At 43.4% G+C, this 23,982-nt stretch overlaps 1 protein-coding gene across 8 annotated transcripts in view; it reads right to left on the bottom strand.

The window, feature by feature from the left end:
- The window catches only part of USP3 (ubiquitin specific peptidase 3), a 66,702-nt gene that overhangs the window by 5,520 nt on the left and 37,200 nt on the right, over nucleotides 1–23,982 (bottom strand). For all 8 annotated transcript variants that reach the window (XM_090028119.1, XM_090028117.1, XM_090028122.1 and 5 more), the window contains 11 exons: nucleotides 17,502–17,585; nucleotides 15,783–15,864; nucleotides 12,687–12,769; nucleotides 11,184–11,297; nucleotides 10,137–10,250; nucleotides 5,537–5,683; nucleotides 3,052–3,158; nucleotides 2,791–2,871; nucleotides 548–666; nucleotides 268–381; nucleotides 91–158 (listed from right to left, as the gene is read on the bottom strand). In XM_090028119.1, the coding sequence (XP_089884245.1) occupies nucleotides 91–158; nucleotides 268–381; nucleotides 548–666; nucleotides 2,791–2,871; nucleotides 3,052–3,158; nucleotides 5,537–5,683; nucleotides 10,137–10,250; nucleotides 11,184–11,297; nucleotides 12,687–12,769; nucleotides 15,783–15,864; nucleotides 17,502–17,585 (1,113 nt within the window). The remainder of the gene's footprint in view (nucleotides 1–90; nucleotides 159–267; nucleotides 382–547; nucleotides 667–2,790; nucleotides 2,872–3,051; nucleotides 3,159–5,536; nucleotides 5,684–10,136; nucleotides 10,251–11,183; nucleotides 11,298–12,686; nucleotides 12,770–15,782; nucleotides 15,865–17,501; nucleotides 17,586–23,982) is intronic.

Genomic DNA, 23,982 nt, shown 5'->3' on the forward strand with positions numbered 1-23,982 from the left:
GTTTGTTCTTTACCCCAAAGAAGTCAATGGCAGTTCTACCACTGGTTTGATTGAAGCCCTAAAAAGAACAGCTTCACTCACTTTACTCACCCTGAACCATGATGCACAACAACTGCTGCAAGATCATACAGGCAGCTTTCTGGGCCGCTGTTTTCTGGCTGCAGTTAAAACAAGAGAAAACAATTCTTTATAAGTGAAGTGGCAACTGCTCCAAACAAATTAAGTTAAACAGAACAGGTTTCCTGGGTATATAACAAGTCTCCGTACCTCTAGCAAGTAACATTTCATATCTAGACCTCGAAGGGGAAATTCTACGTATGTATCCACCTTGTTCCTCAGATATGCTGTCCAGTGAAATCGTTTCAAGTGTAAGCATAGCACCTGTAGGATTAAAACAAGTTCCTTATGATGAGTCTTTGAACAGGCTGGACTTAGTAGTGGCTTATGTACTTTTGCAGTAGTTATTACTGCTGGAGATCAGGATAGCTTAGTTCTTAAAAGATCAGTGTTTGCTAAGACTTATCAAGAAACTGACACTTGCACTAACCTTTGGTAGTTTCTGAATCCAGAACTTTTTGGTGGACTTTTGTTTCTTTTTACATTTGTGGCACATATAGAGCTCCGTCTCATCAAGTTCTTCCAGGTCTGTAAAACTGCGAAGACAATCTAAAAAGAAAATAGATTCAAATGCTTGTTACAGTTCTTTAGAGCTACTAAAAACCCACTTAACACACACAGCTTTTAATAAACACAGGATGTTACAACCTTAAGAAAATGTGACATGTCTGCAAAAAACAAAACCATTTTGGATCATTCGTTGGGTGTATCCAGCATTGCTTACATAACAGGGAAATTTAAAAAGTTTGAAATTTCATCTTTGACGGTTTTAACATTTGTTGCATAATTTTACTTTTGTTAACCTCATGAGAAGAGATTTAAAAGCAATTCAAGAATAAAGGAAATGCATAGCAGAAACATAAATGGAATCCCTCTCACATCAAACAAGATTCCTTCTCTCTCACGGCTGGAATTCATATTTAATTGGATGCACTTTGGTTGCTCTTGATGATTACATTAACAAGCAGTACTTTGTCAAAGTGCTGGAGGGGACAGAAAAGAAAAATTTCATATGGCTATTAAACATACATGTACAAACCATAAGGATGTGGATTCTTTACTTCCCATCCCCCTCAGAGAAAAAGGGAGTCAATCTATCACTACTTCTCATCCTCAAATCAGTCACAGGATTACAATATTGCCCGATTACTTTGTTAGTTTTCAGAAGCCATTTAACAGACATTACAAACAAAAGCTATCCCTACTGTGTAAGAGGCATGTTGCCAAGACTGCTGCTCAAACACAGAATCTTAAGTACTAACGTGGGCACAGGCGTGTGAGACAAAGACAAATTGGAGGCTTCTGTAGTTCTTAGTGGGCAGGTATCCCCATCACAAGATGTCCTTGTTACTCATCTCTTTAGAGGGCCAAAGGATTGAATAGATAGAGAATGAAAGACCTCTTCCCTATATAAATCATTCTTGAAGCACAAGACATATTAAATTAAATATGTCTAGGCAGGCCCTGATGGGGGAAAGCTTGTGCTTGTAGTATGGTCCTATAAATTTAAGGTGGTTAAATGGAAAAAATCAGGTCCCAGAGCTAGTGAACTCGGCTATTTTTTTTTTTTAAAAAAGACGGTATCTTTAAAGTCATCTGTTAATTAAGTCTTGCTGCATGTGCTCAAGATTGTCTTTATGCACTTTAGCCAAGAAAGTAAGAGATGTCCAAGTATACAAGAGAAGTCTGTTAACTATGCACCTCTGCTTTAGTGAAAGGACGTAAGCAGTCTTGCACTTGGGACAGAGTAAGTGAACGCAGAAATAAAGCCTGTTGAATGAGTGGCTAGGCTGTAGTACTGCAGAGAAGGACTTGGGGGTTACAGCAAAAAGCCCAGCAGTATACTGGGTTGTATCAACAGGAGTATTGCTTACAAATCAAGAAGTGATTCTTCTGCTCTATTCAACGCTAGTTAGCATGGTGTCCAGTTTTGGGCCCCAAACTTCAAGAAAGATGTGGACAGATTGGAACAAGTCAATGCAGCACTACAAAAATTATTACAGGCCGTTCAGTAACCTCAAGACTTTCATTAACCATGTGACTTGTGAAGAAAGGCTGAAAAGGCTAGGGTTATCAGTCTGAAGGGAAGGCCAAGGGAAGATGTGACAAGTCTTCAAATACCCAAAGGGTAATTATTATACAGAGAAGACAGAGATGGACTTTTCTCTGTGGTTGTAGGGGATAGACCTAGGTGTGATATGCTCAAGATGCAGCAGAGGAAGGTCAGATTGGAAATTAGGAGCAATTTTCTGACTATGAGAGTAGTCAAACATTACAACAGGCTACCCAGAAAAGTTGTGAAATCTCCAGTCCTATGTTTTCAAAGAACATGTTGGACAGACACTTGGTTGGGATGGTTTAATCAGGGATAATCTTGCTTTGGGGAGGGGGCTGGACTACAGGACCTCATGAGTTCTCCCTCAGACTTACTTTTCTAGGACCCTAAAGTCAAGACTAAGCTATAGCCATTCTGGAAATAGCTAAGTCTGGACTCCAGCTGCTAGTAAAGTTCTTACTCAAATTCACTATAACATTTCCGAAAAATAACTGAATGATACACAGTCACAACAGTCAGATTATACCCAATTTGGGTGATATCTGACCTCCACTGAACTCCACTAAACTCCCATGAACCTTCACTGGTCCAGGATCTTGCCCTCCAGGAAATCTTACCCCTTAGTGTGCACGTTGGTCCATTTTCTTGGTTCTTAGTACGTTTATTTCTGAATTGACTTGGAATATCTAGTGAGAGGTCTAGAAAATAAAGAACCAAAATGAATCTCTCAGCACTCATTAAAATACTACCATGCAAAACCCTATCATCTAGGTTGATGAAGATTCAGAGTTTTACTATAAAGTTACATAGCAGTTTGTTAGATGAAAGCGAGAAAGTAAAAGAGAAAGAGGAAAAAAAGAGAGAGAAAGAAATATTACCTAGGAATGGGTCAAACTTTCTAGATTCAGTTCCACATATTAAGCAGTTGACTTCATTTTGAAGAATGCCGCCAAATATAGCTGTGACAACCGTAGAAGCTCCATTTCTAAACCAACCATCAGAAAAAGAAAGGAAATCATCAGAATTTCTGGTTTGGTTGCATTTTTACAATTAGTTCATTTTCACACTTGCACTCTTACAAGTCAACAGGCAGATCAATTTGGTTTGTGTGAATATAAACAAGAAAAAAACTCATTTAAGTGTGGTTTTACCCATGTCATGAAGCAATCATTTAAGCAGAAATATAACAAGAATACAAGAAACCTAGAGAGAATTAGAAGCTATACTAGGCAGGTAACTGGAAATTAACAGATTCTCACCAATGACCTAGATCAACGTCCTCTGTCTTTAAAAAAAAAAAACAATTCCGGGTGACTTCAGGCACAGGTAATTCTGTACTTGTAGTAGCCCATGACTTTATACTAAAAAAAATTGAAGAGGAGAATACATCTCAAAACTGAAGTCTGTGCAGTGTGCACTTCTTTGGACTTGCTCCCCTGCAAGTCTTTTGTGTTTGTAAGTGAGTTTCTGTATCATTATCAGTCCTCTTTACTTGCATAAATAAATGATAGTACTCTTTGTTTTAGAAGCTACAACACAGAAATCTTAAGGTGGCCTCCTGATAAAACAAGGCCAAACCAGCAATATTGCATGCACAGTGAGATATGTTTCTGTGACTTAGTGCTAACTCATGGTAGAATGAAAATCACAAGCAAATGCAGGGCAAGAAAAAACACAGGCAACCTGTGTTTATCCAATACAGAGCCTCAGGTGAACTACTCTCTCCTGGCTGTACCTCCATAAAGCTACTACGCTGGAGGTAATAGCACTTTAATAACTGGGCTCTGCCACTTTAGATTGGGTAGGTTCCTAACACCCACTCTGGCACTTGGGCACTGCCACAAGGTTCCGTTTTTTTGGTCAGGCAAAGCAGCTTTTGAAGCCCATTTAGTTTTATTGAGACCAGCTGAGAACTGCAAGATTTTGGTCCACTTTAAACTATACCTGAAATGTCCTGTATAACTTCTCCACTCTGTGAAGCTGTACAATTACTCTGTGGAACTGCATAAATCAAGAAAATGTAATAGCCAGTGATGCTTTATAACAAATCTGAAGCTTGTAGATTTCAAGTAGTAAAATTTACACAGTTCTCATGGAACACGAAGCATACTTTCAAGCTCACACATTGTCTGCATCTCAGGTCCATTTAACACGTCATTCTTTTCCCTACATAAATCAGGACAGACAACTCTCAGCTACTCCTACTGCACAGAGTCTGCACAGTAGCTCAAGTCCAAGTTGCACTGATTCAACATTCTTGCCTAAAGCAAAAAAGTTTCAGTTGCACTGCAGATTTCATTTTAATAGTGCACATGGAAAAAAAAATCATTTCCAAAGGAAAAGATGAGAAAGGCACCTAACGTACCTCAATTCCAAAAAAAGAGAACGATTGGAAAAAAAATCAGAAAGAAACCAGAAGCATGACCAAAGGTGAAGTAAAGCAGCAGCTGCTTCAAGCATGCCTCATAGGTGATAAATAGTCTTATTAATTGATATAATTGGATTTTTTCAAATTATACTCACTCCCTGATCCATTCACATCAATACAAGAATACACTGCAATCTGTGGCCCATTTTTAATTAAATTATAAATACAACAGGTGAGAACTCCTTCCCACCCTGGAAACTTCCAACTCACCCAACTCACTCAGGCCACTGATTATTAAGAGAGTTCAGACTCCCTGAACACATCATACAAAACAGAGAACAGTGAGGCTGGGTTTAGTTTTTGAAGACAGTGGATCAAAATGTCACACGGGTTGATCTGCTATTAATTCTTTTCTTTTACATGCTGAGGGAATTCAACAACTCATCAGAAAAAATGGATCCAAGATGCAAAGTAAAAACAGTTAAAAACAGTGAGTAAAAGGGCCTACACAGCAGAGACAGGCAATGTTTTGGGCAGAGTGCCAGCCCGCCCCCCCACCTTGACCTGGCAGATCTTGGTGTGCCAGCGGTGGATGGCAGGGGCAGAGTGCCAAACCCCCCCATCCTTGACCTGGCAGATCTTGGTGTGCCGGCAGTGGATGGCAGGGGAGCCACAAGGAGCCCAACCCGTGTTGTGGCAGCATAGCCCTGGCCCCTTCCCCACCATCTGCCCTGAGGTGTGCTCAAAACGTCTTTGCATGCCACACTGACACCCATGCTGGGGACTGCTTACCCCTGACCTATAGTGTCATACTTTAGAATTTCATTCTTTTACATATACAAAATAATGATACAATAAGAAAATTCAAACAAAGAACAACTTAGATACTTCAATCTTAGTTTCTCAGTGATATGTGAATCAAAACTTTGATTCAGACATGCTGTCACTTAAACTATTGGGGGAGGGGGGGAAAAACCAAAACTAAACAGTCTTACATGCAACATTTGTTGCTTGCAGAGAGACCAGAATTTTCTTGCAAGATGACTGAGCGGGAAACACCATTGAAGCCACCTTGGAGTTCCAGATGTAGATGGTCCAAAAGATAACGCATGAATTCATGGGCATCTTGTTGCTGGTACCCCCTTAATGCAAGGATATGCAGTGAATGCAAACTGCATCTTTATTGATGACATATTAGCAGAACACATTTGCAATGTTCAAACTGACCATACAGCCAATTACTTAGCATTTTACAGTGCTCACTTGCTCATACTATTCTAGTATCAGTAGTCAACCAACTTCTGCAACTGTGGCATTAACAGGTCTACATCAGACAGCAACACTTGATCATGATCTCAAAAGACACAGCTTATGAATCTGGAGACAATGTGAGGTGCCCCTCCCTTCCCATCCAGATCTGTTCCACTTAAAGTCTAATACTTTAAAATTAAATGGCAGAGAGGAGAGGTGAAGAACCCAATGAAAGCCACACTGATAACACTACAGAACAGCAGACACTAGCCAAGACTTGTTTTTGATGTATATGTCAGTTTGCTTCTTTTGCATTGTTTTGATAAGCAACAATACCTACAATACTGTGTAGAACTGTAGTTTTTAAGGACAGACTGGCCCTTCATGACCAATATATAGCTGGCTGGGTGAAGTCCTATCACTGGGCTAATGCCACTGTAACTGCTGGCCAACAATGAGAACTTACTTCATATAAAAGGCTATCACATTTGTTGATATCCAGCACTGCTTTCAAGCACTGGGATTAGACAGACCACTAGAGACATAGCAGATGGAGGTGGCTATTATCTCCTCCCTCCTTGCAAAATCATCCTCTCCCTTCCTCTTTTGGGCTGCTGCTTGCACATGTCAGCAGTTTGTTGCACGGCAAGGGAAAAACCGGTACGGGCAGTTAGACCCCACTGTTGGCACATCTGGGCTGTGAAGTGCAACTGTGCAGGGCTGCAGCCTGAACTGATCATAAGTGATACAACAGGGGGGCCTCAGTATCATCTAGTATCAAAAGTACATTTTTGCCAGTAAGATTCAAAAGTATCTGGCCAATTTGGGTCAGATTTAATTCAGCCACAAAACCATCATTCTTTTGGCACTGTCAGCAGGTTTTCTTTTTCTAAGTAAAGGCTTTCCTTTTCTGGGTGGTAGCTTCCACATCTCCTGCATGACAAGCTCTTTAAAATAAGACATGTGAAAGGGGAAATATTTCTAATATTTCTAGACTGACTTTCACATCTGTATTTAGAATAGCATGCCTCATCCTCAAGTCACTTTGCAATATGTGAAGGAAAGAGGGTATCTAGGCTCAACCAAGCACATCTGGATTTGGAAGTAAACTTCACCTACTGAAGTTCCCTGGAGTCTAAGGACCACAATGGATGCAGTAAGCAGAAAGGTGTTGCCTAGACAAGAGAACCTTGTTGTTGTACAGGTAGCCAGGTACTGGGAGCAGAAGCAGTTAGGCTAAACAGATTTTTTTAATTAGTCATTGAGGTAAAGCTGTATCAATTTAAGGAAAGACTGGAAGACATGATCTTAATCTTCATAAGATCCTCAAAAATCCAGATGTATAAATGGTGGGGGTGTTCAGATGTTATGCACACAGAAACTACCTAGCATTCGCACGCTGGTGGTGCGTCACATGTAAAATCAAACAGAGCAACCATGATAACGAGGGGAACTGTGACTTGGATTATTCAAACATGATTGTTTATGCTGCAAACAAAAGCCTCCTAAAATCAACTTGGTTCCTCCAATACCTGCTATATCTCTAGCAATAGAGTGCTTTATCCAACCACTAAGAGGGATTTTCATTATTATCCTTTGCTGCTTTAGCAACAAGCAACTATTTTAGTATGTTCTAAACATATTTCTAACACAGGTAGCCTTCCTGGGTGAAGGCATCTTCAAAACAAAAAAGGTCAGTAGAGGTGGAACACCAAATTCAAATGATTACTGATCAAAGACAAGTATCTTGCTAAGCCTTCTGCTATGCAGGTGAGTATCTAACACAATCTTACAGGTAGGGAAATCACTTGCCCAGTGTCCTTCAGCAGTCCAGTGGCAGAGCTGGAAAAAGAACCCAGTTCTCCTGAGGCCCAGTCCAATGCTCTATCCTCTATTTCCAAGTTAGCTGTTTATATACAGATACTGACCATGAGATACTTAGTACTCCATACTGATTATCATCCCTATAGAATAAATGAATGAGGCAGTTCAAAGCCAGGTGCTAAATGTAAAAAAAAAAAAAAAATCATTTAAATGCAAAAAGACTGGCTAGGAATTACTGAATTAATGCAGAATTTGTTTACTTTATCTGCATTTTAAATTTTGAGTAAATTATACAAAATGACCACAGAAAGGTTTCTGGGAATAGAAGCATGCAGAAAAACTACATTTCAGACATGAAAAAGGGAACCTGCATTTTCAACACCTTAGACTGAATTAATAACATGAACATATTTAGTTCAAAAGAGATCTTTTTAAATGAGAAACATTTCATCTTAAAAATGTGCTGCACATTCATTTGCAATGGCATTTATAACCCTGTTCTTCCTGATGGGTATTTGATTTACTCAAGTATAAGCAATGTTTTATGGGCATAAACCTGTTTTAGAAGGTATGCTTTTAAATGTGATCAAACCACCACATAAATTGACTAAAATGATGAACACATTTTCTTTGACTGGAAATACAGTTTCTCACACCAGAATCTCACAATTCACAAAACATTAGCAAAGTAACTCTACTTCAACCCAGCAAGATACTATAGAGCTTAGAATGCAAGAAAGTGAGCGCACCTGCCACGCTACAGGTCAAAGGCCAAGCTCTCAGAGCAAGACTACAGAGTTTAAGGGGAAAATTTTATTTGTCACTACACACATTCTACTGTAGTTGTATTAAATTTGCATCTAATTGCTAAAATGAGTTATACTCTCTATTTGTGTGTGGAACAGGAAAGGGAGAATTGACCTCAGCAGTTTCAAGTTGCTTTCCATTATGCTACATCCAGTTAGGGTCTGTGGTGATAAGAACAGGTAAATGGCATTAAAAGCTAAACTCTGAAATGTTGAAATCCGTAGGAAAAAAACTGACAACTGCCCAGGATGTCAAGGTTCCACCATCACTGCACTCAGCGAAGTAGTATAGTGGCAGGTCAGCAATAAGACACCTAACTCCAAGCCTAGCACCTACCTCCACATGACCACTGTAGTCTGGCCACATGACATAGTGGGACTACATTCTAGCTGTAGTATCAGTAACTTAAGCACCATGGTGCAGTTCCACACTGAACAACTATTCCTTTAGAACTATTACCCACTGCTCCTCCAGGCCAGAGGAATGGAGTAGAAAGCAGACTAAGCACCTGAATAGGCAGCCACTGTCCATATTGCATTCTGCATTCTTTGCTTTACCCAACACAAAGAGAAACAGATGGCCTGCAGGCTCATTACACAAATATACCCCTCTAAAAAGTGTGCACTTATTCCAAAGTAGCTTGTGTTATGAGTGGGTAGCAAGTTTCCTTCTAACACAAGAGTGCCAAATTCCCAGAAAACAACAGCACTTTTTCGTTAAAAGCCACAACAGAATCCACAGTGCTGAAAATTTGCTAGAGGAACTTAGACACAGATTTCTTATTTAGTCTCATGAGAATTAGAGAGTGGATTTATTACTGATAATGGGGTTACTGGTCAAGGATATTAAAGATGATGTTTTGATGCCTACAATGTTTGGCCATGGCTTGAAACTACTGGTATTAAAACTTCCTTGATTCTATTAAGCCAGTGAAATGCTTATTATGCAGTGTGCAGAACAGAATAGATGGCCTTTTTATTATCTGGGTTATCCATCTAAACATGTATGTTCACAGCATCTTTTCAGCACTGCTAGAGATGTAACAGATATAGAACATCTTTACTACCTGAGAACATGGAGCAACTTACCTTCATCACAATAAATCCTAACAGGTTTCAGTACTCCTTTGAAAGAGGTTCAGGGGCCAGGACAGGGCGACCTTGGAGAGGAATGATACTTTGATTTACTTGGGTAACTTTTTTTCCCTTCTTCTGACAGCATGGGTGCAAAACACCTATTACATACAGACTAATTCTCTCATAGCCCTTATCTAAAAAGTTACACAGGTAGTGGTTACAATGTTTTAAGAGAATCAAGGAAGTTTTGCCCAGTATGTTTTGTTCAGGCCTGTGGCAGCTATAAGTTTTTAACATTCTTACAGGCTTTGGTTCTGTCCAGTCTTTCTCCTCAGTGATTTACCTATATGACGCTTATTTAGTTTTCTACCCCTGCAGCGACCAATACTCCAAGTAATTAGCTACTACCCTCGTATCACATATGAAGAATGTGTCTTCTCAGACATTGTTGCATGTTGAACACAAGTCATTACAGATGAATGCAAGTCATAGCATTGCACTCCTTGTCATAAGAAGTATTTGCAAGCACCGGGGAGGCTACATGCAGCATGTTCCAGGAGCCAGCAAGTCACAGATTAGGCCATAGATAGGACAAAGTTACTTTCAAAAACATTTTCCTTTGTCTTGCAGAACTTACCTAAAATTTGGCATAATTTTCCAAACGACATAAAAAAGAGACTCTGGGCTAAAAGCTGTTTGACTGCCCTGCCAGAGGGCACAGAGAGTCTTCCTAAACTCTTCCACCAATGAACTGGGGAAAGAAAATGAAAGTGACCAATTAGCAGGGAATCTTATATAATCTTCAGGTCCTTCTCAGTTCAGTGGAATAAATCTTACACAAGTTATTTTAATGAAAATGGTCCCTATCTGTAAACTGTTTAGTTTTACTTTAAACCCAGAAACATATCCCAAATGTCTAAAATTTTAGACATCTAAACTCAAATCCACAAAGCTGAAGAAAGCCAACATCATAGAATTAGAGCTGCAAAGGATGAAAGGGACAGATTTTCTGTCTAGGTCTTCATTGCCATGGCTATCCAAGCTCTTCTAAAGCTGTCCCTGTAAATTCTGTCCAGACTCTTTACAGGCTGGTATAATTTTACAACTTACCTGAAGATTTGGTCTACTCAGTCACCCTATGAATTCCCATTTGTTACCATAGCCTAATTTCACTGGCAGGAAATGTATATTGATAACCTAGTTCTTTTACTTAATTAGTTTACTCTATTATATTAAATTTACCATAAACCCACCTCATCCTGATTTCAGATCAAGCTGAGCAACTTTCTTCACTTATTATGTGAATTTTGCCTTCTGTTTCTCATACTTCTCCCCATCTTTCTCAGTTCAACACAATGTTTACCATTGTTTAAGGTTCTTCTAGCAATTGAATACATTCTTGTCTGCTAAGTGAAAAACGTATCTGAACAACTGATTCAGCATTAAGCGCTGGGTGACACATAGTCCAGGTAGGTTACTTAATTCCAAACTTTCACTTGATCACACTCTAGCACTGTGTGATGTTCACAACTCTCCCCTGTGCACTAGCAGCTACAAGAACAGAATGGAAATCATTTAAGCTTCTCCATCTGTACTGACACTAACAAGGTAGCTGGGAACACTACTGTAAGTATCTGCTGCTGCTTCTTGAAATTCTGTGCTAGTAAGAAATGTGTTAACTTACACGTTGTTATCCCCTTGGCTCCTGGTGTGGTAAGTTCGCCTGCCTGCTGTTTTCCCATTCCGCAATTCCACAGCTGGCAACTCCTTGAAGTAGCAGCAAAACTGCTGAATGTTACTACAGGAAAGGAAAATTTAAGAGAAACATATAAAGAACTGAGACAAGACATACGCACTTTGACAAGGTCCTTGGAAGTGCTCACCTGCTTTCTTCAAATTATTTAAGTGATCACATTGAATTGTTCACGTTTCTCAGCAACAGAATTAGTCTAGATGCATGTAATACTGCAGCAAGATTACTCATTATATGTACAATGAGCATAACTATAAATCACCATCCTGGCTTTAAACTGCAATAGCCATTACACTTCCTTTGATGAGGAGAGAACAGAATTCCGTCTTTTGTAGCAACACAGCAATTAAATCTTACATGCTGCCATTGGAGTAGAAAGATTCTATTGCTGTACTACAGAACCAGGCACGGTACAATACAAATGGAGAGGATAGAGAAGGGGCCAAACGACTCCCTATTTCAGTGCAGCTCTCTGCCAAGATGTATGACTTTTTCTAACCATGTTTTCTGAGGAGACCCTGACCCTGTCAATAGGAGCAAAAGCTCAAAATAAAAACCAAACGCATCCACCCCACTCCCCTGGGCCTAAACAAAAGGAGTCTGGGCTCAGGCATGCAAGTGTGAGCCTGGCCAGAATGCTGGCGATTCAGCTACCAAAAGGCCCCTGGCAGATGTTATACTTAAAATGTGATTAACCAGCTTAAGTAGTAACCCTGCCACATGTTCATTCAATTAATGGTACAACACAACAGAGACGTGCAGCGACTTCGTGGCTGGCTCCCACTGGGCCTGAAACTGAACATGCAGCCAGCCTCAAGGGCTCCATGCACACCGTGTCTGGGGAGCCCAATCAGATAGCCAGCTGCAGGGGCACCAGGCACTCAACTTACCGGTTTAGGGCACTGGCATTATGGCCCTACTGGGATCCAATCTCTGAGCCTTTAATTGTGCCTCCAGCCATGCGTGAATAGCGTGGTAGGAGGCAAAACTGTTAGGTTCATGATTCAGTTAAGGCACACTGGGATCTGAATGTCTGCCAGGCCTCACTGCCGCAAACCTAGGTTGAACAACCAATTACCCAGAAACTTTGTTACCATTTTCACAACAATAATCTCTCCCCATCTTCTCAAACTATCTCAGGGCAAAGAATTTCATCAACACCATAACATATTGCTCCCCTGCTTTCTTTGGGCTGTGGTGCTGCTTATGAATTAGTCGTAGGGGTCACTCTGGAGAGGGAAGAGGTCCTTCACTTATCCTGGAACTCTGAGCATTTAGCTCCCACAGCACTTCCCATTCCTGGAAGTCCAGGGGAGATTTGGATAAGAGCAGCGGAACCCTTGCACCTTGCATTGCAGCACAGATGCCACCAAAACCCCACTGGACCAGTACAAGAATCTGATTTTGTCACAGCACAAGAGATGTCACCAGTACCTGAGAGACTGGAGAATTGCGTTCATGAAACATGTGTTCCCCAGATTCCGGAGACCTGTGGCACAAAGGGCAGTGGTGCTCCCCTGTGAACCAAAGAAAGCAGATGAGTCAGAAGAGACAGGTGTCTGCCCCTTACCATGTGCCAAACTCACCTGCCTGGAAGAACACATTTAAATAAAACTAATGACAAAGCTGAGCTGGGGAAGACAAAGCTGTGGCATATCCTACTCAAATGGTCTGAAGGATCTTAAACTTTCAGTCAGTTTTTAGGGGCAGTTAATCTATTCACATTCAAGTCCATTTATTGAAAATGTGCTACTGTCTATGTACATAAACTCCTTGAAAGGACAATTCACACAGACCTCATCATTGTGGGGGGGGGGGTTTAACTGATTTTTTATCCAGTTTATTCTTAACAGTGCAATTTTGAAGAGTATTTGAGGACCCGATTTCCAGTGGCTTTCAGGGGCAGAAGGTACAAGGAGAATGAGCTGGAAAAGTTCCAGACAGGCCAGGCACATGGCATTTCAAAACTACTGATTCCCACAATTTAGAGCAATACTGCATGGACATTAACTTGTTTTTGCCAAGTGATGCGGTTTTGGAGTTATTTTTATTTTCAAAACCCCACCCCTTGTGCTTTATCTGTAGCCAATCAAGTTTAAGTATTATGTAATGACTGTGTGAGGAACTTCTAACCCTTAAGCTCTGTAAAACGGTATTTAAAATCTTCTGCCAACACTATTCCAAGTGCAACATAAAACCAAACAGAGCCAGTCTGCTTTCGTGGAAGGATGATGGGTGCATGTTCAGTTATTTAGATACTATCCTCTAGCCTACATCCTAGTATCACAAGACAACTTATTAGCCACCAGAAACATTCAAAAGCTTTAAACTGTAGCAAACCCTACAGACCACCAGGGTATTTTTAAATATTCTGTCAGAAAACTCAGTATTAATCAAACACAACACCACTTAGCTTTCCAGTAACTGAATGAACTATTTTTAGATGGTCTCGTTTCTGATAAAGAAACAAACACGCACCTTAAAATAACGCCCCCAGAATGCTCTATGACTGTCCTTTACCCAAACCCCCAGCCAGGGAGGCTCAGCATAACATTACTGGCAAGCAGTCCTGCTCTGCTTTTTCTACATTATGATCCAATGTGCCAACAGTGAAAAAAATAATTGCCTTGGGCATTACTCAAGTATCAATAAAAACTGAGAAAATAGAACAAACTCTAAAATTGATAAAAACATGATTAACTTTTTTTCTGATTTGCTGTTCTCAATACCTAAACATCATTTGTAATTTTAGAACATACACAAAAAACAAGAACTGCCATTTACTGGGTCAGACTGTAGATCCATTTTGCCCTGTATCCTGCGTCACAATGGAATGGCGGAGAATGGATACCGAAAGGGAGAGCAACTAGAGTTTTCCTACTTTTCCTCTCTCTTGCAGCATCCTGCATTTGTTGTATAAAAGTTCCAATTCAGAGGCTGTATGCCTAACTCCCATGTTCAATGGCTACTGATGCACCTTTCCTCCAAAAATCTGTCCAATCCCTTTTCAAATCTGGCTAACGCGTCAGCTTCTACAACCAGGTTGGGCAAGGGGTGGTAATGAGTTCCACTCTTAAGTTACATGCTATGTGAAAAAAACTTCCTTTTGTAAATTTACTACCTATTAATTTAATTTTACAACCTCTAGTTCTTGTATTAAGAGATAGTAAATAATAAATCCCTATTTACTTTCCCTTCACCATTTAGTATTTTCTAAACCTCCATCATGTCACCCATCAGGCATCTCTTTTCTAAACGGAATAGGACTAGCCTCTTTAGTCTCTCCTCATATGGAAGCCCCTCTACACCACTAATGATCCTTGCTGCTCTTCTCTGTACCTTCTCTAGTTCTTCTCTTCTTTACTTCATATTTTGGTAGCTTTGAGTTTTCCAGATGCTGAAAAAAGGCTGTGGTATTTCAAAAACTTCCTCAGTTCTCCCATAATTAGGACAGCATAGAAATGTATCAATTAGACCAGCTCATTTGGAAAGCAACTGAAAGTACGTATGTTCCATCAAAACAACTTGTAAGGGCTGCTTGGAACTGTATATGCAGCCTGCTCGGGTACAAGTGGCACTGCTTTTCCCCCAGCTACATACCTCTGAAGAAGTCCTGCCTCTCCCAGAAAGGTAAGGCTGCAGCAGGCCAGGTTTAACAGTCAGCACTGTGGCACCAGAAGTGAAGACAACTGGTACTTCAGCTTCCACCTGGTAGGATCCCCTCTGGCATTACATCCTTGTGCTGTTTCAATTTATATAAATGCAGCCATTGGGGCTGAGAAGAGGGGATGCCAGAGACTGAAGGTGATGCTCCTCAGCCAGCTTTCTTAAGGCAGATGGGCAAGACAAATTTTTCCCTCCCCAACTACCCTGAGACTGGAAGTAATTAGGGTTGAGGCAGTCAGGAGATTTCTTCCCCCAGACTCTAGCCAGACACTCCCCATCTGAGATGGGGCCTGAATATATGAAAGGGAATATACAAACAAGTTACCTCAAAGGTAACTTTCTGCATGATTTTAGATTTAAAGTAAGAGCAGCAATGTAAATAACAAAAGAAACAAAAGGGAAGATTTTCAGGAGCACCCAATTTGTTTGGGAATAGGTGTCTTGCCCCTTCTAAAAGCTTTAAGTAAGCTCCCTTTTACTTAGTAATTTGCAGTTAGGACCATAAGGAATAGGGAAAGGTGATGCATTCCCTCTTCCGCATTCTGCACTGGAGAACACCGACTGCAATTCTAGTCCATCAAAAAAGGCTTGTTATTGACCTCTGTGATGTCAGTCCTGATGAACACTGACTGCTTTCTAGTTAGCTGATCCTGCCAAACAGCAGGGAAAATCAAATACGAGGTCAGTGTGATCACAACACTACACCAGCAATTCTTTAAAAAGAAAGGAGTTGTTTCTCCATTGGTGGGTGAAGGCAAAGCAATACAAGTTGAAAGCCAAAAAATGATAACTGTTTTTTAAACCCAGGTCAATATTATCCTAAGTTGACAAATCCCCTTCAAATACTAAAAGCATTGTACTCACATTTACTTTTAATAATTTGCTGTTTAGAGATGAGTTTTCCAAGAGCTTTCTTTTCCTATGTCTGTCTGCTGTAAAAGCTGAACTATAATAATGAAATAAAACAAGTTACATACTATAAAAAGAAAACATTGTTTAAAATAGAGTGAAGGAGCATCCACTGTACTATCTAGCATAATAGTTACGCTTGCAACCACTGGCAGCTGGAAAGATTGTCTTCTGCTTGCAACATAAGCTTTTTGAAAGGTACAAGATAAACCTAACATTCTTCTTAACACAGACAGCACTCTGGGAAAGACGGTCTTACTTTCTATTTTCAACAGTGGCTAGTATTAGAACTCTGAAACATTTCCTAATTCGCATGCCACCTCTGATCTGACACAAGCGTACTGGTGTTCTAAATCAAAAGAACAATAGCATTTCTTGTCTTGAGAAACCACTCCAGAGCTTAAAAAGAGATTCTAAAGTGAGTATCTCTCACTAGAGTCACTCTCCTTAAAAAAACATAAAACCTTTAGGTCACCAACACAAGTTTATGTACTATATTTACTTGAATCTAAGATGAGGTCCCTCACCTCAATGGGGGGGGGGAAGCCCCGCCCCTTAGATTCACATACAAAGCAGGGCAGGAAGTAGGGCAGGTGGCTGCTATGGCTCTGACCCTGAGCCTGGGTTAGGGCCAGAGTCAGTTCCACAGCAGCCTCCTGCATGTTGTCTGCAGCTTTTGCCTCACCCTTTTGGCCTCCCTGCTCCCTCTTTCCCCACCACCTACTGTCAGGCAAAGCCCAGCTCTGGCTCAGACTGGATTCCCCACCAGGCATGGAACACAAGGAAGCTCCATCCCCTGCCCAGCTAACCAGCCGTGCCACTGCTGCTATGTGGCCTGGCAAGGGCTGTGCAAGGAAACAGAGCCCAAGCAAGGTCTGATAATGGGGGGAGGAAGGGGAGAGAGGAGCAGCTAGAAGCAGAGGCTATAGAGATTTGGGACAAACCCAAGGAAAGGTGTAAAGGACACCAAGTCTGCCACTATACAGAAGACTGTCCACAGCATAGGCATTACTTAGTGGCAGTGATGTCTGAATTCTAAGGGATTAAAAGTATTTGGAAACACTGGCTTGTACATAAACTTCTGCTAGGTATTTTGCATGATTTCCAAGCAAGCTACTAAAATCTGCTATCTAGAACTGTCCCAAATGTCTGCATTATAAAGTTACTAGTATTTACAATTGAGTGGAAGAAAACATATCATGGAAAAAGCACAGCTCTACCCTAACTATACATACAACTGCATGTTCCAGACTACTTTCTGTTTGGAAACCAAACCACTAAATGAACATTTTGGATATTTCCATCTCCCATTCAGCTTTCTTCTCAGCCAACCAACCTATTCTTAATTTTAGGAAACTTATACCTGATTTTTGGGAATCCTGTTCCCACTTTTCATGGAAGAGAAAAGACTAGATGGCAAGGTTGCAAGAAAATTCTGGAGAACAAGTCTGAATTCCTCCATCAACCTACAGACAAAACTCCCTATTAATCTTGCTTCCTCCAAATGTCAATGTTGAAAGCAGCAATCCCTTAATTCCTGCATCTCTTCTCAGTGATGGTGTTTTAAAACATATTATGGTATCTCACATGTTCAAGAACAAAACAAGGCACTAAAAGGAAATACCGTTCAAGTGAAACAACATCCAAATCCAGTGGTATAAACAAGTTACTTACTTCTCCAGGTTCTGCAGGTGTTCTCTGACTTTCTGTACCAGGCCCAGCTTGGTATCATTGACTACAAAATCATCACAACGATAACTGTAACCAAGAAAGGGGGCGGGGGGGAAACACTCCATCAGCAGGTGTAAACATTTTCCATTTAAGCATAACATCAAGACACTTCAAAGGCTGAAGGATCTGGGAAGGTTTAGGAAAGGGTACACACACCAAATTTATCCCTCCTCTCAAAACTGCTTTTATCCTTACAATTTGTGCAGACAGCATCTTACTCCCAGAACTAAAGTCTAGAAAAAATCTTAATCTCTCAATAGCAACAGCTTGCATCTGTTACAGCAACAACAGAAACATCTTCATCTCTTAATAGCAACAGCCTGAAAATAAAACCCGAGGTTCTAACCATTTTCCCACTAAAATATGAACCCAAAAACGCTGCATGTCACTGATCCTCCACCAGAATTCCAAAGGCTTCAAAAATGTGAATACATGCTTATGAACATAAGAAACGTTAGTGCAGAGAAAAGCCATATCCCGGTAGATAAAATTACAGTGCAGACAGTACAACACATAAATGAAACCTGAAGCTGCATATAATGAAACTATACATCAGAATCATATTCAATATCTAGACCAGAGATTTTCAACCCCTGGCCAGCAGGCCAGTTTCAGCCCATGGTGCCATGACATGTGGCCCACAGGCTCTCCACAGGTCCTGAAATTTGGCTGTAGGAACCAACTCCCCTGCTGCCAATTTTCTGGGCCGGCTGAGATCCTTGTGCACTGGACTGGGCACCCAATCTCTGCACGTAGGGCCAGACGCGTAGCACCAGGCCCCAGGGCCAATCCTGGCACAGAGGGGACAGCACCAGGTCCCATGGCCCAATCCCAGTGTAAAAGGCTGGGATGGGGCAGCACCAGACTCCAAGGGTCAATCCCAGGTTGGGCAAGGGGTGGCAGCAGGCCCCTGGGGCCCATTCCTTGTGTATGGGGGTAGAAGATGGTGCCAGGCCCCAATCTTGGCACACTGGCCTCTATCTGGCCCACAGATCAGCCCTATACCATTCAACTAGCCTGCAAAGCCAAAAGCTTGAATACTACTGATCTGGACTGTTTTTATTACAGTAAAAGTTAGATCAGGACCTCATTCTAGCAAGCAGTGTACACATGTAAGTGGAAGTCCCTGTCCCATAAATAGGGACAAGGGGCGAGGAACTAAGGCACAGAAAAAGATTACACCAGTTGCCCAAAAGTATACAAAAAATCTGTGGCAAAGCTAGAAATTTAGTGGAGAATACTGCTGTCCTGATACAGAGTCTTAACCATGAGGTCTTCCTTCCCTCCCAGGAAACAAGTTTTTCTAAGAAATTCTCAAGGCAAGTTATCAGTCCCTGAAGGCTTTGAATGTTTACAGTACTTCAGTGATTAGCAGCTCAGACATGCTGACATGCTGTATTTGAAAGCTTTCAGCTAAGGCTACAGAAGGAAGGTGCTGCCATTACAAGAAATGGATAACTTAGCTGTGCAAAGGAAGTGCCCGATTCCCCATTGCTTCAAACACAGTGTGCACAAACGAATGCCAAATCAAAATGACAGCATTTTACATCCACTGTAAAAGCAAGTGTGCCTGTTGCAAGGCAACAGAGAATCTATACCCAATTATCTAAGAGGCAGCGATCAAATACTTACACAATCCAGACAATATACAACTTCAAATGCATGTTTCACAGCAGTCTACATATATCTGCCTGCAATGGTACTTTTAATGAGAGTACTCAGGTTGCTTTTATGATACAGCAAATTGTCCAATGTGGAAACACAGACTTCAAGAGGTTAGATTTTACTCCTGCAGTACAGCTGGCTATACTGTTTCAAACTGAAATTTCACATTCAATTAAGACTTCATCTTCTAAAGGAAGGCAGCGTATTTGCAGAATGCTCCCCTCCCCTCCCCTCCAAAAAAACAAAAAACACCCTAAGCCTGAAAAACCAACATCCATTCTGTGGTCTTCCTAGAATATCAAATGTGTGAGAGCACTGGGACTGGGAAAAGGAAGACGACGACAAAGTAAAATCTAGGGAGAAGTTTGCTTCAAGTACAATCTTAACTGCTTTTTTGTTCAAGCTTTCCAATGTCCTTCCTCACATACCCACAGAAGGAAAGAAAGCAGCAAAGCTTCCACTCCATTGGTCTAGACCCAAGGAGCCACATCTCCTCCCCTTCTACTTAAGGAGGGCTGAAAGAGGAAACATGCAGGCAGGGAGTGCACACATTAGCACTACCACAATGAAAGCTCTGAAGAGACCTGTAACCAGAGATAAAGCCATGCTTTAGCCCTGCAAAATGCTCAGCCTGGTAGGGTGCGACCAGGCTCTATTCAACTCTCACCGTCTCTCAGAGTCAGCAGGGATGTAGTGCTACTTCCAATCACCCAAAAGAATTTGCAATATGATGTTCCAGTCTAGTCCAAGGACTAGCTAATGCTGCTTGGGAGTGCAGTGAGCTGTGTATAGTACTGTAATGAGGGAGACAACCAAGGCACCATCAGATGGAGGGGAATTAGAAACAGCTGCAGTGCTGGACCAGCCACCACTGTGCTGCTAGGAGCACCTTTTCATCTACAAGATCAGCCTGCCCCGGATTCCTGTAAATGCTGTACTGGAGGAATGAAATCCACCCAACTCCCTAGAGAGATTTAAGGGCTTCAATTATGAGGGAAAAACCTCTTGGTGAAAATGTGGCATGCACCAGGAGTATTTCTGTTGCCAGAGTTGCACCAGCTCCCCTAAGCTCTGCCAGCAGAAGCCATACTCCTCTAACAGAGCTGCACCCCCATAGGGGATTTTGCCAGCATAGCTGTTTTGACTAAAGGCAGGATCTTCCCAGACCCATAACCAGGGATCCAGGTTTTCCATTTGCCATGGGAAAACATGGATTTTCTCCTTTAAAGGAGAGTTGAAGCAGGAGTTGAGGGTAGCACAGCACCCCCCACTCCAGTCAATAACTTCTTGCGCTGCTGGTGGCATGGCTGGCATGGGGGTCCTGGCAGCAGAAGCAACAAGTCCCGCTGCCCCATTCTGCTCCACTCTCCCATGCCAGGTCTGGGTCTCGCCCATGCTGGTCCAACCAGGCTGCAGCACCATGGCTACTGCAGGCACACAAATCGGGGGGGGCACATGTGCCACCCGCATGCCCAACTGATGCATCACTTAGGGTTAGGCACTCCTGCCCTGTTCCCTATACACCCCTGCCCTGCCCCGCACACTGGGGAGCTGCAGCCTGGGGGCAGTGGGTCAGGAATGAGGGGCACCAGCAGGTCTGGGGAAGGCAGGGGGCTGTGGGTCGGGAGTGAAGGGCACCAGCAGGACTGGAGATGGCTATGGCTTGGAAGTGAGGGGCGAGCAAAGGGGGCAGGGGAGCTCTGATTTCCTATAATGAAAAAATAAAAATCAAACACCAAAATAGGTATTTAGAATTTATTTTATTATAGTGATTGAGGCACTGGTAGGCTTCCAAACTGCTTTAAAACTGTAAATATATCAATAAAGCATTGTGTTCAATATATACAGTGGTGCTTCACTTTAATCACGGAAAAATGCGGGTTTAGAGGTTTTTAATTAGAGAATTTGGGCTTTTTAAACAGAGAACAGCAGGATCCCTGCTCATAACCAACACAGCTATACCAGCAGAACTTTGCAATAAGGACTAAGCCTAAGGCTTCTGAATAGATCCAATTACTACTTTGGAAAGGCCACTGCCAACATAAGAAAATGTGCTCTCTCACCGCCGATGCACCAGGATGACTAACCAGGAATGGTTTACCCATCAGCTGGTCATGATACTGGTTTATGAAAAAGAATAATTCAGCCTTACTAAAGCAGTACAGCCCTGATTGCTTTTCTCCCAAGAGGCCCACCCCTCCAAATGAGGCAAGTTAACCAGACTAACTGGAAGGGGTGGAACAGATGCATGCAGGACCACCCTGTGTGATTCCTAGCATCAACATGCCCATGGCCTTATCTGATCGGGCACATTAGCAGAACCACAGTGCACATATGGCTGCAAACAGGTAGCAAAAGCAACTATAAATGCTACTGCAACAAAACACTATCTGGGATGAAGGAACTCTAAAGCTGAATTTTAGAATGTTAACTATTTTAGTTTTAAATAAATCAAAGGTGTTTTCAGTTTAAGAACTTTTATGAGGAATGTACATTGACAGCAGCCTTTTAATTTGTGATCATCAGGATTAACAGAAGTTAAACTGTGAATTAGTTTGCATATATTACAACTCTACACTTTTGACAAAAGTTGTAAGGCAGAAATAGGCAATGTTTTTTGGCCGGAGTGCCAAAAACCCCCACAATGCCTACCTTGGAAGCTGCCGGAATGCCAGAAAAACAAAACAAGGGCAAGTGGTACATGGCAGAATGCCTTGCTTGTGCCCTTTGCCCCCCCCCCCAAGCTCCTGCCCCCAAGCCCTGCTTGTGCTCCTGCTGCCCCTGTCCCCCAGCCCAGGCTCCATAGCTATCAGCAGCTACCCAAAACCTGGACCAGCTGCAGCCAGGAAACTGCAAACAGCTGCTGCCTCCCAGCCCCAGCCCCAGCCCCAGCCCCAGCCAAGACAAGAGGTGCCGGCACTTCGTGGGCAGTGCGGAGCTGGGGCAAGGGCCCACTGGCAGCACATGGCGGGGGCCCTCGGCAACAGGGGGCTGTGGCCCGGCTATGGGCAGTGCAGGGCTGGGGCTGGAGCTGGGGTCGGCCCACTAGCAGATGGCATCACCGCTGCAGCTGGGGCCTGGGTCTGGCCCGGCCCAGCCCAGCCCCAGCTGGCTGCTGGGGTAGTGCCAGGATGAGGCTGGACCCCAGCCCCATCCTGATGCTGCCGACGGCCCTGGCCCAGCAGCGGCACTGGGCTGGGGCTGGCGGTGGTGGTGAGGGCTAGAGCTGGGGCCATGGACCTGCATGGGCCCTGGCCCCAGCCATGTGCTGCTGGTGAGCCTGGCTCCGCCCAGCAGCACTGCCATAGCCTGCTCCAGTCCAGTGCCGCTGCCGGACTGGGGCTGTTGGCAACACTGGGATGGGGCTGGGGCCCACGTGGGCTAGGGCTGTGGACCTGCTCAGGCTTCGGCCACATCCTGGCACTGCTGACACCATCGCCGCCACCCAGCCTGGGAGCAGTACTAGGCTGGGGCAGGGCCCACCAGCAGCATGTGGCCAGGCCTGAGCCCTGTGCAGGCCCCAGCCCAGCAGCAGCACTGAGCTGGAGCCAGCGGCTGCGGTGGTACCAGCTGGGGCAGGGCCCACCAGCAACATGTGGCCAGGCCTGAGCCCTGTGCAGGCCCCAGCCCAGCAGCAGCACTGAGCTGGAGCCAGCGGCTGTGGTGGTACCAGCTGGGGCAGGGCCCACAGGCAGCATATGGCCAGGCCTGAGGCTGGGGCCACTGACAGCACTGGGACAGCCCCGACCTGGTGGTGGCAGCACTGGGCTGGGGCCAACCATGGCAGTAGTGCCGGCTGGGGCTGGGCTCAGGCAGGGCCGGGGCCTGCCAGCAACACGGGGTTGGGGCCGGGCCGTCAGGGTGCCGACAGCCCCCAGCTCAGGGGCAGCACTGGGCCAGGGCCAGTGGTGATGCCAGGCTGGGTCTGGGGCCCAAGGGGCTCTTACCCGGCTGGGGTCAGCGGCAGCACAAGACTGCTCCTGGGCAGCCACATGCTGGTTCATCTGGGTTTAGCTCGTCCCACCCTGAGGGGCGGGAAGCAGTCTGTGTGCCAATCAAAAGCATGCCAAGTTCCACCTTTGGCACGCGTGCCATAGGTTGCCCCTGTTGTAACGGATAATTTCTGCCTGGGAGTGGTGGGGTTGTCACAGATATAATGAGCTCTTCTTTGTATGACTGATTATAGTATTTCTTCTTTATGTGAATTTTTATTTTTAGCAGCTCAACTCCAACTCCCAGACCCAGGCTCTCTGGGTCCCCTTAGCTGCTAAAAATGGCTCCAAGCCAATGCATATATGTAATGCTCTGGGAAATAGTTAGGTTTATTTCCTGCAATACCACTAGATCACAGAAGCTCAAGATACCAAGAAGCAAGTCAGAGCCTTCCTTGGCCTGGTTGCATATTACAGGCAGTTTGTCCTTGGATCTGGAGAAAAGGCAGCTCCCCTACCTGAGCTGACCAAGGCAGCCCTGATCTGATGGTCTGGAAGCAAGGGTGTCAGGAAGCATTTGACACCCTAAAGGCTGCCCTGATCAAACAACCGATTCTGAAGGCACTGGTCCACGATAAACCCTTCTACGTAGCCACAGATGTCTCCAACTTAGGACTATGAGCTGTACTCTTCCAGGAGCACCAAGAGACAAGACATCCCGTAGTTTACTTAAACCGGAAGTTAATCCCTTGGGGGTGGAACCTGTCCTCTATTGAGAAGGAGTGTTTGGCAATTGTCTGGGCACTGAACAAACTGAAGCCCTATCT

The sequence above is a fragment of the Crocodylus siamensis genome, chromosome 15 (assembly GCF_052110815.1).
Source record: "Crocodylus siamensis isolate JL-2025a chromosome 15, ASM5211081v1, whole genome shotgun sequence".
Lineage (NCBI taxonomy): Eukaryota > Metazoa > Chordata > Crocodylia > Crocodylidae > Crocodylus > Crocodylus siamensis.